The following is a 15261-nucleotide window of genomic DNA, read 5'->3' on the forward strand; positions in this document are numbered from 1 at the left end:
AGAAGGCAGACTAGAGTGCAGAGTGTGAGAGGGGCCAACAACCATGACCTTCAGCCAGTTGCGGCCCATCCAACTACCCACCACTGCCAAAAAACTCCTCGACTGCGAGCCAGACAATGATTTGCGTGTCATCAGCATAGGAAGCTGTGGGCGTGGATGAGCAAAACAAGAGGTTGAATATAGATATTAAACAGTGCGGGCGACGTGGAGCCCTGGGGGACCCCAAAAGACAGAAAAGTAGAGGTCTTCCAGGGAGATGCGGCTCGGCAGCACAGTGATCTACTGTGTCAAATGCTGTTGACAGATCAAGAAGGATCAAGTCCCCCCTCATCAACTAGGCGGGTTAGATCGATAAAGACTGAGACAAGCAGACACTCTAGACTGGAAGCTATTTAAGAAATTGGAGTGCTCCAAGAAAGAAGTGGGCAGAAGGGAAATAAGTGATTCGAGCAGTTTCATGAAAAAAGGGAGGAGATCCGATGAAAGTTGGCAAGAACTGAAGGATCAAGCACAGGTTTTTTTTCATGAGGGGAATGACCACAAAACGTTTAAGCTCCTCTGGGATCAAATCTAAGGAAAATGAGGAATTGATTGCTTGTGTAACCGGCATGATCTCTTTAAGTAGCCCAACAGGAATAGCATCGGATGGAGGTGGTGACCTAAGCAGCTTGGTAGCTGCCAAGATGTCGTTCACTGAAAAAGTAGGGAAAGCCGACCATGATGCTGTGGAGAGTAGAGGAGGAAGCCGGCGGGTTATTGGGACAGGCCTCTTGGACAATCTAATCTGGTTGTGTATGTTACTGACATTGTCAGCAAAAAAGTGTTATCGCGCATCACAGAAGGCCTGAGTTTGAATACTGCCTTCTGTGGGGTTGTTATGAGACGATAAGGCCTGCAGCACTGAGAAACGTTTTTTAGACTGATTCAGGGCATCTTCCACCCTGTGTTTAGAAGGCGCATTTTGCTGCCTGAACGGCCAGATGATACATTTTAGATGTGTACACAAACTTTGTCCTATTCACTAGGGAGTAGGAAGAACACCATTCATGTTCTGCTGAGCGCTTTGTTTGGCATAGCAATTTTAGCTTGTCATTAAACCAAGGCTGAGAAGGTCGGCCAATAGCTTTATGGAGTTTTAGTGAGGCCAGGGAGTTGGCAGCTGAAGTGAAGACCTCTGTTAAAGAGGAAACATCCACTGTATTCAAACCAAGGCATTTTGCCTGTATCGGTGTCGGTTCTTTCTGGGATACCCTATTCCAACAATGCATAGTTTTTTAGGGTCTGGGTAGAAGAAGGGAATTTAGCATATATGAAGAACGGGATGGCTAGGTGAGCTGACCCTAGAATTGGGAAGGGAGAAACCGTAGTGACCAAGGGCTTCATTGCAAAGATCAAATCAAGCGCATTACCTAGTGAATGGGGCGGAAACGAATTGATCAAAGCCCAGGTCAGTCATAGTCTCAAAGAATTGCATTGATGAGGACCGGAGCGTAGAGTTGAATTTAAGGTTAAAATGTCCAACAACTAACAAATTAGCAAACTTTAAATGCGGGCTTTGCTATTAACTTGGGAAACCGATCACAAAAGATGCGCCGACTCCAGGAGGTCGGTAAACTGTTAGAAGATGAGAAATTCTGGCTAAAAGGGCCTCCATCTTCTCTACATGGGTGAGAGAAATAGAAACCATAGGAAAAGCAATTTTAATAATCACAACAATACCTCCCACGGGGTGAACTGACACCCGGTTGACAAGTAGAATATCATAATTATCTGGATGTAATTGAAACACAGAAGGGCTGGATGAAACCTTTAGGCCAGGTTTCTGTGATACATGCAAAGTCTGGATGTATGTCAGCAAGAAGATCTTAACAAAAAGCAACATGTGCCACCAAAGAGTGGGCGTAAATCAGCAGCCCTTGAGAGTGTCAGATGATGAAGTCAAAATGGAGGCGGAGGGGTCATCCATAGTGGGAAGGGCAGCGTCTGGTGGAGCTAATGACAAAAAGCTTGCTGCGGGACAATTTAGTGGCGTGTTGTTGCTGGTAGTGGGGGTCTAATGCCCGTCCTGCGTGTGGACGAGCGCAGACAGGCTTAATTTAGGAGCAACTTTGGTGCGAGGAGTAAGAGTACGCTGCACTCGTCCGCTGTGCTTCTGGCCCTGGGGCTCCTTTTTATGGGGCGGTCCCGACAAGCTGCGTGAAGGCAGCGTGGAAAGACTACGGCACAGAAGCCTGCATACGTCTTTGACTGAAACAAATGGACCACCGAGCGAACTGCAGCGAGTAAGTGAGGCCAGGCACCCTCTGCTCTAAAAGCATACAAGGAAAATAAACAATAATTGAAATAATAATTGTACCCTTGGTAAACGTCGGCGTCCAGTCACACGCCATGGCCTGGTGGATTGAGCTGAGGTCTAAAAGGAAAACAAAGTAAAGAGCAATTAAATAAATATAACAGAAAAATAAAGACTCTGGGTCCAAGCTGCCTACCTGACAAATCTGTGTGATGCACAGCGAACCGGGAAGATAAGCCCCGGAAGTGGGCGCTCCCGACAAGCTGCGTGAAGGCAGGGCTTACAACACTGATTTACACTTGTGGATTCAGATTGATTTCAGAGATGGGCATACAACTGTCTCCTTCAGACCGCTCTGGGAACAAGTCTTGAGATTAACCAGCCACACATTTTGTGTGATGCATACACAAGGGCATGTTTTTAGCATTGACAGACCAGGGTGCCAAAGTGCCCATAGTGAAAGATGGCCGCCATAACTCACTCAGCTACTGCAATTCATTCATTAATTTTGTTATAGTCCCTTTCACTGTACTTGGGGGGAGGGGAGGGGGTCCCAACGCGGGGGGGGTCCCAACGCGCTTTCGGTTCAACGCCTTCGGTGGGACCGGAGTCCAAAAAATGTGGGAAAGCTTGGTGTTTGCTATTATGCGTGTGTGCATTTCAGCCATTAAAGTTATGCGTGTGTGACCAAGACCCCGGTAGTCACCCACATTTAAATGTAGTGTATGGGCGCAGTGGAGGAATACTATGGACTAAAGGGGGAAGGAGGGATTGTGTTTAAGGTGATAGTTATGTGGACAGCTACATTTCGAATTGTTAAAAGTAGCTCCATTATCTTGGCAGAGTAGATGTGCTATATTGTTTGTGTTATATGTGTGTAGTAAAGCCGTGCCTTCCACTAAGTTGCGAAGGTGCAGTGTGTGAGGATAGAAATGGGTTAGATGTACCAACAACAATGAATAATTCCTGGGTTCCATCTGTGTACAAGGAGCATTGTTGTGTTTCACAGGCGATTTAATTGCTTGATGAATACATAATACTCTCGTTCTGAGAGGTTCTTGGAGAGAGAGATTGCCACCCCTAGTTCTTCTAGTGCGAAAACAAGGACCATGTTTCATGATTACATGCAGCAGCCTGACCCACCATCCTTTGCTTTAGATTTCCCTGCCGTACCAAGCATGAGCGAGGGGTCAGAGGTGCCTGGTTGTCCTTCATGTTAAGTGCTATGTATTGCCGCCCTCCAAGCCCATATGGGTGCAATGTCAGGGTTCGTTCTAGGTGCAAGTAGCTGGAGAGACTACCTCCATGTGTGCCTGGCATTCCACAAGGAAGGTTGAATGGCAGTAATGGGTGGTTGACAGGAAAAAAGAGGATAGTAGCTGAGATGGGCAGGTGGGGCAGGGTGCAGGTGGGGGCTGTGAAAGGTAGAGACGACGACTGCTGGCTGTAGCTGGTGTGTGATTGGTGGGGAATGGGCACGGGGCGGGATCATGACTTTGGGGGGGGAACAGCCACATTTTGAGGGCTTTCCTGAAGGCCAGGTGATCTCTGAGGTGGAGCGCGAGCAGGAGGGAGTTTCATAATGTGGGTGCGAGTACAGAGAAGCAGGCGCCTCCTAATCTGGAGAGCTTGAAAGGATGGACTACCAGGAGGTGTACAGATCATGATCTGAGATGTATGGGGTGGTAGCAGGCAAGCTTGTTTTGGAGGTATTCCGGGGCTTTCTTGTGGACTGCTGTACTGCTCTCCCCGAAAAAGTGCACGACACAACCATAAATAATCAATGCAATTATGGAGCAAGTACTTTGAACCACAAAAACAGACAGACACAATAACTCACAACCACACAGATAAATCAGCTCTTTACGGCTATTTATTCAAAGCTTACAAGTACATAGAAATAACTCATAAAAATAATATGGACATAGTTCACAGAAGAAAAAAGGAAATGCATCACCGTGAGTGTAATTGAAGTCCTCATCTCGTCCAGAAGCGGCTGGAAGACTCCGGGGACAGCCAGGCCGAGAGTACCACAGCTCACAGGAAGGCCAGACGGAGCGTCCTTCTCTGGCTGAAGTCTCACCTGACCCCCCTCCGTGCCTTCACATATATACACACTCCACAAAGGGGAGTTAATTCCCGAACATTCTGGAAATTGCACTTGCGCAGTTGAGGAACAGCCGTCGATTGCCAGCTGGGTCAATCGAGAGCTCCCCTCAAGGAACGCAGGGCCTCCCTGCTCTAAAAACGCGCTCCAAGGAGAACAGTAGCAAGCCATAACAATGTTAGCTTTCCCAGGAGAAATGGCCTTGACTGCATACCAAGTTTGAAAAGCATGTTTGTCTCAGCACTGTGAATCTAACACTTCAGCAAAATGTGTGCAGCCTTTCACTGCGAAGTGAAGTAAATGTCCAACATGGCTCCGAGCACTCCCAGAATGCATTGCGCGCCCACGCCATTTTGAACCAAGCATAAATCGAGCATAACAACTGCGTGATGGGTAATGCACACGGCCTTGAAGTGTCCTGAGTGTGGGGAGATGTGTTCTCTGGGGGAGAGTGTGAGGAGGAGCCTTGCTGTAGAGTTTTGAACCCGTTGGAGCTTTCTCAATTGGTATTTGGGTGTGCCAAGGTAGAGGGCGTTAGAGTAGTCTAGGCGCGAGAGGATGATAAGCCATGATTGCGGAAGATCTATGAGGGTATGAGAGATGGGGAAAGATCTGCTTGAGGATGCAGAGGTGCACCATCTGGAGACTTCATTGTTGTGACACGAAAGGGTCAGGTCTGAGCTAAAAGTGCATCCTAGGTTTTTGACTGAGGGGGATGCAGCGGGGCAGGTCCTAATGAATACAGCCATGTGATCGGTTGGGGAAGGAGAGTTGTTTTGCAGCATATTGCGATATTAGGATTTTGGTTTTTCTGGGGTTGAAGAGCAGGTGATGGTTTGTCATCCAGAGGTCCATGTTTGAGAGGCAGGATGCAAGCTCTGGGTGGAGTGAGGAAACAATCAAGGAAGCACGTTTAGGTATTCTACCCAGGCCAAAAGGCTTTTCATGCAATTCTATTTATGACATAGAGAAAAACAAAGCAGTAGTCACAATTCCAATGGAAAGGCGAGATCCCATGCAACGATTAATCCCCAATGAAGCAAATCGAGAACAGCTAATAGCTACCACTCACTCTGGGCTTATATCTGCATATGTTGGATTCATTGCAACCACATAGCTTCTTCTTGGTAGGTATTGGTGGCCATGTTTGAGAGAAGTTAAAATATATACTTGGTACATTTTGAAACATGTCTAAATAAGACTGTCGATCACAGTAGAAAGCCAAAGGAGGTTCCTTAAAGAAAGGCAAATTCTCCTTTTCAGATTCAATATTTAAACCACATAGACCCTTTTAACAGCAGTGAATGCGTGTACACAGGCTCCAAATGTGCACTCGCCACTAGCCTTTGGCAAATATGAATTCACTCTTGGCGAGTAAGAAAGGGTTATCTTTGTGCATGTGGAGAACTGAGGCTGCTGGTGACTTTGTATGCCAGGCTCGTAGCTTACACTTAACATTTTGACCCCTGGGAAAAATATATAACCTAGTCATAGTAGAATCTTGCATGAGGTTCACCTGGAGGAGCCCTCTGAAAAAAGCAGACTGCAAATCAGTCATACAGGCACTGCTGGGTGTAGTAGCCATGACAGCAACATGTTGATAATGGATCACTTTTCTCAGAGAGGGCCCTGAGAAACGCCTTGAAGCTTGGGGATCTGAGTTGCATTTTTCTAATGTCTGGACACAATGGGGTAATTTAAATGGGGAATCGTTCCATAAAGTTGTGCCTGGCCAAATGCATCCTTCTGTGTGGACCATGTGCTGCTGGTAATGTGAAGCTTAAATAAGTTCCCACCCCAGTCTCTATGCCCACATAAGGTGCCATTTGAACTCTTGTTCATGCCTGAACTGTGCATTCTTCCCAGTTCCCTTTCCAGATGAGAACTGTTGCTGGCGACAACACTGCTGAGGCTGCAGAGGCCAGTTCTAATGCCCGGCTCAAGGTCGGAGACTGGGTTTTAGAGAAAATCCATGAAGAGACGCCAATTGGCCCTTTCTACAGACCGGCAGTACAAGTGATCAGAGTGAAGGGTTCCATAACAGCTGTCCTGCCTGCCCTTACCACCTAAGAGAGTAACATGCAGCGTTTGTGAAGACCACCAGAAATCTGTTCAAAATCGTTACCTTTGCTGTTTCCGAGCAACCACCTCCTTACAATTCGGAATAAGAAGAACAGGAGATTGAAATTTGACAAATGATGATGACGTCCAGGACGATGCAGAGTATGCCACACTTGATCACAACACATCAACTCAGGAAAGTACTGAGGCTTGGCCCATTTGGAAGCAGAACACCTCCTTGCATGCTATTGCCATGATGGAATCTTTTTGGACAAACTTTCTGAAACTAATGTATCTATTGTTGGCACTGTGCTTTATTCTGTTATGGTTGAGTCTCACTGTTTTTCATCTAACTTTTAAGCATCGTTCCCACTCCACGTGCAAGCAAAGAAAAGTGAGCGCAAAGTGCTATGGCACCTCCAACCACTATCTGACTATGCAAGGGCATTAACCTGGACAAGCTACTCACTCCACATTGAATCCTAACCTCACTCCATCTTCCAAACCTAGCCCCCTATCCTAGATAAAGGCTCTGCTTTCTCTATTAATGGACATCTCAATGCTTGAAATGGGGGCCTCAAAGCAAACCACTGGGCCGTATACTGCCAACCTCAAGAAAGGGAACAGAAGAATTTGGAAAATTTAGGGGGACAATTGACCACAAGGCTGAAAAATCTGCTAAATACTAACGACTCTAAATCTACAAGACACAGACGGTAAAATCCCACAACTTATATCACATATAATTCGCATAATTCCGTTGGAAGGGAATGCTCTAAATTGTAATACAAATAACAAGAAGCCATTGGCTTGTAACACTACACTGATCCTGTCACAACTCTGCACCTCAATCTCGGTCTGCTTCAACAACAAAATCCTGAACATTCAAAGCCAACTGACAAAGATGACGCAACACATACACCCAACTATGAAACGAATTGGCGCCAAACATAGCATCCCTGGGACTCTGGGAAACTCTGCATATTCTTTACATAGCATAGCCCATACTAGCAACCCAGCAGGATCACCTAAAGACCCCTGGTCGCCCAGTATAAATGAAGCCACAACACAACAATCTGGACTCTTCCCCACTGTTCCCCATTTTTCAATCATTCCTCAAGTCCTCAATCGAATAAGCAAACGTTGTAAAACATGTACGTTAAATTTTCTTATTGAAAGGAAAATGTTGCAAACCCCGAAATGTACAACCCTAATGCAAACGCTTCTTTCAGAGTAAATATCCTAAATATCCTAGCGAGGTTAATCTTCTAATAGATTTTGGATCACGTGATGGCAAATATCATGCACAACACACAACATGGATTTAGGCCAATGAGCACAGAATAAACATACTTTTTACTGGGACAATATACAGAATTATGCTTACGCATTAAGTGTACTCATCCTTCTGGGTGTCTCAGCAGCTTCTGGCAGCAACAGCCACTGACCTACTAGAAAGACGTTTGGACATCGTATTGAAGGGAAATGCCTTCACTGGATGCAGTCATTAATCTCGAACATGCTAGTCCCATTTTAAATCCCCTTGCTGCAAAATGAACATGAAGGTTGCCCAAAGGTGGCAGCTTCACATGAGTACCCATCAACATCCTAATGCCTCACATCTTGGAAATTGTCAGATAACTAAGTCTTGCTTTATTACGATTACTGAGATAGTGCTCGGATTGTCTACAAACTAATCCAAGTCTGAACTAAAAATGAACTAGACCTAAGTATTTACCATGAAGACACATGGATGCCTACCAATTAATTAAAACACAACCCAACTAAAACTGAACTAATGATTTGCAGCTCGAAACAACCCACCCCACTAGCATTCCCTGGCCAGAAGGAATGGGAACCTACCCCTAAACCTCCGATTCCTCATGGACCACTCTTTCACTGTCAAATCCCAAGTTAAAGCTATCATGTGAAGCTGTTTCTTTAACTAAGACCCAGTTATTGCATCATGTCATAGCAGCCCTTTCTGCATTGAACCATGGCAGGCATCACCCTAGTACTTTCCAGACTGCAGTCCCTATGCAGCCATCTAGTCATTCCTGTTAAACAATCTACAAAGTGTATACAACTCGGCAGCAAGGCTCCTACTAAAATTGGAAATACAGGAACACATCGCCTGACCCTCAGCCAGTCAAAAGTTAAAAACCCTGTATGTTGCCACTGCACCTTTCATGGCAGGGCCCAGAATCCACTAAGATCATATTCATCATATGTGCACCTTTCAGGATGCCCCAATCCAGAAACTCATCTTTAATGGCAGTCTCGCACGTCAACCAGAAATGCCAAGGATGGTGGTCTTTCCCATCCCTGGCAACCAACTTTTGGAACATCTCAACCAGGCAACTTTGCACATTAGAAGACCACTTCATCTTCAGAAAGTTAATTAAAACCTGATATTCACCAGACCAGACCAGAACAGCAACATAATGTGGTTATGTGTGCTGCAAAGGTAGGACCCAGTTGGGTCAGTATAATTCACATTATCTATTGCAGACCTTGGACTGCAAGACACCACTCACCTGGAGCACACAGTTCTTGAGAGACCATAATCAATGAGGGCCGCCATTACTCAAGATTCCTCCGTAATACATGGAGGATTTCAGCAACGTCCCACTGTGCAGGCCGAACCCGTGAAGACCATGAATTGTAGACCACCTTAATTGGCTTCATCTCCCTTGAGCCTAGTGCACACCAGACGCCGAATTTGAGTGGTTCCCTTCTATCACAAATTCACAATATCTCTATTACTGCCACCGGTTATGTGAAACCTACTGGGTAGATCGACTGTGAAAACACAGTAATTCCATGCTCCACTCCCCCCAAAGCACTCTATACAAGGGTGTGGAAATGGTAAAACACCTTAACTACCACACCCAACAAAACCAAGGGCAGGCCGCCCACTCTCATTCTGACATAATGTTGCCCTAAGGCCTGCTTGCACTCCTCCACCTCACTGACCAAAGCAGAGCTAGGAAGCGCTCTCTCTGCACACCTCAGTAACAGGCCCAATCATTCAGACCTGAGGCCTCCCTTTTCTACTTTTTACTGGTAGCAAGTCAACGTTGGCTCCTTTCTGGGCATACATATTATGATTATATTGGTATTTATTGAGCATGGACATAGCTTCGGGAAGCAACCGAGCGCTTTACAATCATAGGGGCAAGAACACAGTGAGGGAAGCGGAGAACAAGAGCAGGGAGCTAACTGGAGAGGGTTGGGCAATTCAGATACCCAAGTTTCCCACCGTAAACCAGCTAGAATAGAGACAGAGGAATCTGTTACTTGCAGTCTTCAACCATCGCACCTCCGGATTCTACCTCTCCTCCCACAAAACCTCCTTCTCTTTGCAGAGCCATGACCCAAGAGTCGGGCACAATGGCAAAGTTGTCCTGTATAAGAGCACTCTACAGTTCATTACATATGTTCATTAATGTTAACATTATTCAAGCTGCACAGGCATGAAGGATAAAGGTGTTCCTAAACTCTGCTCCCCAGTTCTCCTTTGTCCTCTGGTACTCTGCCATCTCCATCCGCCTGAACTGGGTAAATCAATGTTTTCCTCTGCTACCGGATGCTATTGGCACGTTTCATTGGAGAACGCCCACCTTATTATAGTACATGAGTGTAAAACCGTACTGTAGCTGCTGCCTGTGTTGCTACATTGCTACGGTGCAGACCCTGATTCTCCAGCTGCATCATTCGGGGGATCTGTTTTCTCATGCTCCTAGACTGCACCTCCAAGATGTCATAGATCCACCAGGTCATCCGTTCCAGCCTCAACCCTTGTAGTTTTTGTTGCATGCTACTGAGAATGACATGGATAATCACCACTTTGGGGGTTTTACTCAGTCCTTCCAGGGCTAATACCAGGTGAATGCCATAGGTTCCTCTGCAAGTGGCTTATACTTGGGTCTTGCCTGAGGATCCGAGTAAGAAATGCTGTGCTGTGTGTATGTGTGGAACTGAGATGGCGAGTGAGTTTTTATGGCTTGCAACTTGAACTTTCTCTCCTGATTCGAGATTGACATGGCTAAACAAGTAACTATTTAGTGTTTACTAATGGCCATTTACCAAAGTCTGTGGTGTTCTGCTATTTTAGAATACGACATAATGTTGAAATCACAAAAACTGATTTTCTAAGTTAGTAGGATTGTACACCACCACCCCACCCCACCGAAGGTCTGCATCAGTTATGAATTTAAAAATCCCTGTTTTTGTTTTTCACGCTATTATTTTACCACAGTGTTCAAATAAATGTTTTTTTCCTACAGCCTTGAAAATGCGCATCAAAACACACGTGTTGGCAGGTTTGTTTGACTAGCAGTTTCATTCTAGAATGTAAACTAGCAACCTTGCCTTGTAGAACAGATTATTTTATTCAATTTATTCATATTAGACATTTTTGTAGAATAGATAATCCTAATCCCTTGTGTAAATCAATAACATGAATATCTTTACATATCGTGCTAGTCAAATTAATCGAGGAATTGAAATTTTGAATGTAAATTGAGAACATTATTGATAATTTAATGCAAATTGGATATGTTTTCTTTAATTTTCTCAGATACGAAAATCTGTTTTTGGGAAGTCACATTATTTCTCTTAAGCTTCAATGATATAATTTAGATGACTATGATATTAAGCGTGTATCCAGGGATATTTTGTAAATAGTATTTGATAATAGTTAACTTTACTCCTCTTTGTATTTACTAGCTCGACCTGAGATTCCATGTAGAAAGGCAACCAGCAATCATGCTTGTGAATATTTACCTGATGCCTAGGAGTCCTCGATCACGGCTGTTTTATTAAATGTACATTCTACTTGGGAATCTTTAGATTTCTTTGTGCTAGTCCGTCCCTACCACCTTCCATTGATACTCACAGGCATTCGCCCACAGCCATTCCATGCCCTAATTGTGCTCTTCGCAACTCTATAATACAATTGGTAATGAGCATGAAATATTTTTAAATGTTTTCCACAATGTGTAAAATATGTGGGACATCACCTGCCCAATTGGCAATAGAAATGTGAAGAATACATGAACAGTGACCAGAATCCACAGGAATGATTATCTAATATGTGTTTGCGATGGAGAGGTGCATCTTACAGCCTGATGATTTTTAAGACTTTGAAATGATTAGTTAAGTGATCCACTTAGACAAGCCACAAGTTCTAGTAATGCTACTGGTTAGAAAGCTGGTACCATGATAGGAAATCACTGAAGCGAGCACCAACGTAGAAAATGAAAAATGGGTCCATGATGGAAAGTGACAAGCCTTGAAAGTACAGCAAACAAACTGGCCCGCGAGAAGTCTGACCTCCCCAATCTATGGAGCCAATGTATTGCCACATACAAACCCCTCTATTGTAAAACGCTGTCCTAGGTTTGCGTTAAATCTGGCATCTAATGAATGACCTGTTGCTCTTTGTAGGGAGGTGGAGGCGCTGTTGAAAGGGGGCGCAGACCCCAATCTCCTCTTGCCGGAGGGAATTGCACCAGTCCACCTTGCTTCCGGGAAGGAACGGGAGAGTGCGCTGCGCTGCTTGAACTTTATTTTGCAGCATGGTGGTGACCCAAATACCAGGTAATGTGTGTGTGTGTGTATTTCAGAACGTTTGTAGGCCTGCTGAGGAGGACAGTTTCCACCACTTTTTAGGCATTGGCTTAACTTTGCAATGACCTGTATGCCTCCTCATGTCCACTGCAAGTTTGCTTTTTAACCTGAAATATAAATTTTCCTTGTCCTGTGAAACCTTTGCTGTGTTCTTAAAGCACTGCATGCCAACTGGTGATGTAAGTATATCACCACACAAGTGAAATCTAGCAATGCTACTGTAAATCTGAACATTCTACATGTATATGTTCTAATACATTCAGGGATCTTGGTATTGTGTTGATTTTCTCTTGCAAGTTTGTTTAGCTCTCAGATGTGTTACATTTATGGGAAATAAAAGGTGTATTCATTTTTATTGTGTGATGGTGTACAGTAGAGAGTAAGCATAATGTTAAGGGATGGGAGTGTTTGTGTGGATTTATGAACCAATGCAGCAGGAGCAATTTCTAGATTGAAGTTACTGATAATATTTGTTCTTCTATCCAAGTGTGGCACTTGCCGACATTTACCATCCTGTCTAGATGTGATGCAGGCCAATGTCCACAGTTCTAATTGGGTGTGGCATTGCTAACAATCACAGTCCAGTCTGGGTCTGGCGCAGAGTGTTCACAATTCTAATTAGGTGCAGCATTGCTGACATTCACAATCTTATCTAGATGTGATGCAGGCTAATGTTTACAATTCTATTAGGTGTGGCATTGCTAATGATCACAAATCAGAGGTAAGGTAATGTTGAGTGGCAGGGTTTTCCAGAGTAGAGTAATTGCTCCACTCCTCACCTATGCCACACTTACTTTGATGATGGTTGCTGGTTGCTGGCTTCCCCTGCGGCTTCTGAAAGTATCTGCATCTTGTACAAGCCGCCCTTTGCCATGGGGCCCTTAGCCGCAGGGGCTGCCGGTCAGAGGACTGCCCTGGGAAGGTCCGTTATGAGAGCGTAGCAGACCAATGCATCGGGAGGCTGGACTGGGAGGCGGGGAAAAGGAGACAACAAAGCGGGTAGGCTGGGGGGCGGGAGAACCCACGTGCCAAGTGCGCATACATGCTTTTAAAGCACAAGATTACATTTTTGGCCCAAAACTATGGTGGATGGGGGCAGGGGGAACTCATCTTGCGAAGGAAAACTGTAGCAATGTGGTAGCTGCGGCGCGGCAGCCAGGTCTTTTGGCCCGAGCTTGCCGTTGTTTATATGGGCCAATTGCGTCGGGAGGCAGGACTGGGAGGCGGGGTAAAGGAGACCAGGAAGCGGGTAGGCTGGGAGGGGGAACCCATGTGCCTAGTGCACATATGTGCTTTTAAAGCACAAGATTACATTTTTGGGCCAAAACTATGGTGGAGGGGGCCAGGGAGAACTCACCTTGCGGAGGAAAATTGCAGCAAGAATACTTGGGAGTTTCTAGTTAAATGGTGAAAATAAGAGATTGTTCTAATCTAAATTAAGAGATATTAAAACATTTACAATAGCAATTCTGATGGATCTGTTGAGTTGAATAGTTTATTCCACAGAGATTCATATGTAACAATCAGGTAGTCATCCGAAAAGCACTAAAAGAACAGTTTTTGTTCATCAATAAGTCGGGACCTAAAGCTCTCAGGTTGGTTAGAATCTTCACAAAATCTACATTTGTACTTCCCCTTGGGGTTTACTCTGCGTTTGGCTAGGATGTCATTAGTTTTCCACAATTTGAGCCAAAATCTTAGAAACAAATTTCTATATCTTGCAGATGGCAATTTGGCCAAATACTATTCCAGGGTGTGGAAACATTTAGAGTAGAATTGTTCTTGCTGAAGTATTGATGTTTCAAGCACTGTTCTTTAGTGCAAATCTAATCGTACCGCCATCATTTTTCTTTTGCTCTGACCGGGGTTGATTGCAAGAGATCAGAGTATAAATCTGCTAAAGTCATATATTTATTTTATTTATTTATTTTATTGTGTTCTACAGTACCACAGTACTTTTAACACATATACAAAAATACACAATCCAATGTACATATATCCAACATTTATAAAATTACTGCAGCTTTCCTTAAAAATTCAAAAACATGTATGGTCAAGCTTAATTCATTACAGTTCAATATCCTCCTCCATAATTAATTCTCGGAGGAGAAAACCAAGCCTGCTGAAAAACAAGACCGCAAGTCCTCCAGCTTAGGGCAAGTCACACACAAGTGTTTTAGCGTCTCAATATTTTTGTTACAATGCCGACATAATCTCTGTTCTTGTGGAATTTCCACACAGCGGCCCAATACTTCTTTTGTTTGTAACAAATTCAACCTTTATCTTAGCACTTGTGTCCTAAAGGATCTCGACGGGTGCTTTTCAAGGTAAGGAGCTGGAGTATTAAAACTTTTACATGACCAAAGAAAGTGATCCCCAAAGCATTTATACTCCAATATGTCAGTTCTCAGGTTAGACCATACATATCTACACCATCTTAACTTGGCGACCTTCGGTGTCAGCTCCAATTCCTCCATTGGAATATTTGCCTGTTGAAGCATCAATTGACAATTCAAAACCCAGTCCCCAAGAACCCTACAGCTACCCTAAACTCTTACCAGGTTCAACTGTTCATATATGGACGCCCCTGGAGGGTTCAGTATTTTTACCAACAACTGAAGCTTACCCCAATCCACCATAGTCTTTATAGGTAACAGACCTAATTCAAACAAAATCCCTGCTAAAGGAACTGACTGCGGGAGTTGAAGTAGGCCTTTCCATAATGCCCCCTCTAGTTGTGACCAGTTAATCAGCTGACACCGAGTTTGGGCCCCATAAATTAATTTTGGGATTAACTGTTTTGTATAACTTTAGTGCTGGTAAAAGAGAGTATCTACCGAATTTCCCATCGAAAATTCGGAGTTGTACACCTGCCCCTGCAAATTTTACCCTTAAGTCTTCCTGTAATTCAGGACCTGAGAGCTTGTCATAAATTACCAGCCCTAAGTATACAAATTTATTTACAACTTCTAACTTACCATTTTTCAAGTACCAAGGCATTATTTTACAACTTTTCCTACCCCCCCTTAAACACCAGAACCTTTGATTTTGCAGTGTTTAATGATAAGTCTAGTTTCTCTAGAAACCCCTCCACGGCTACTAATGCTCTTTGGAGCCCAATAGCTGTGAGGTCACATATAACAATGTCGTCTGCATGAAGCAAGTA

At 44.3% G+C, this 15261-nt stretch overlaps 1 protein-coding gene across 1 annotated transcript in view; it reads left to right on the forward strand.

Annotated features, from left to right (window-relative positions):
• The window catches only part of ANKLE1 (ankyrin repeat and LEM domain containing 1), a 220754-nt gene that overhangs the window by 23812 nt on the left and 181681 nt on the right, over nucleotides 1-15261 (forward strand). The window contains exon 2 of the mRNA XM_069648922.1: nucleotides 11913-12065. Within this exon, the coding sequence (XP_069505023.1) occupies nucleotides 11913-12065 (153 nt within the window). The remainder of the gene's footprint in view (nucleotides 1-11912; nucleotides 12066-15261) is intronic.

This window comes from Ambystoma mexicanum, chromosome 1p (assembly GCF_040938575.1).
Source record: "Ambystoma mexicanum isolate Mex_15411 chromosome 1p, UKY_AmexF1_1, whole genome shotgun sequence".
NCBI classification, from domain to species: domain Eukaryota; kingdom Metazoa; phylum Chordata; class Amphibia; order Caudata; family Ambystomatidae; genus Ambystoma; species Ambystoma mexicanum.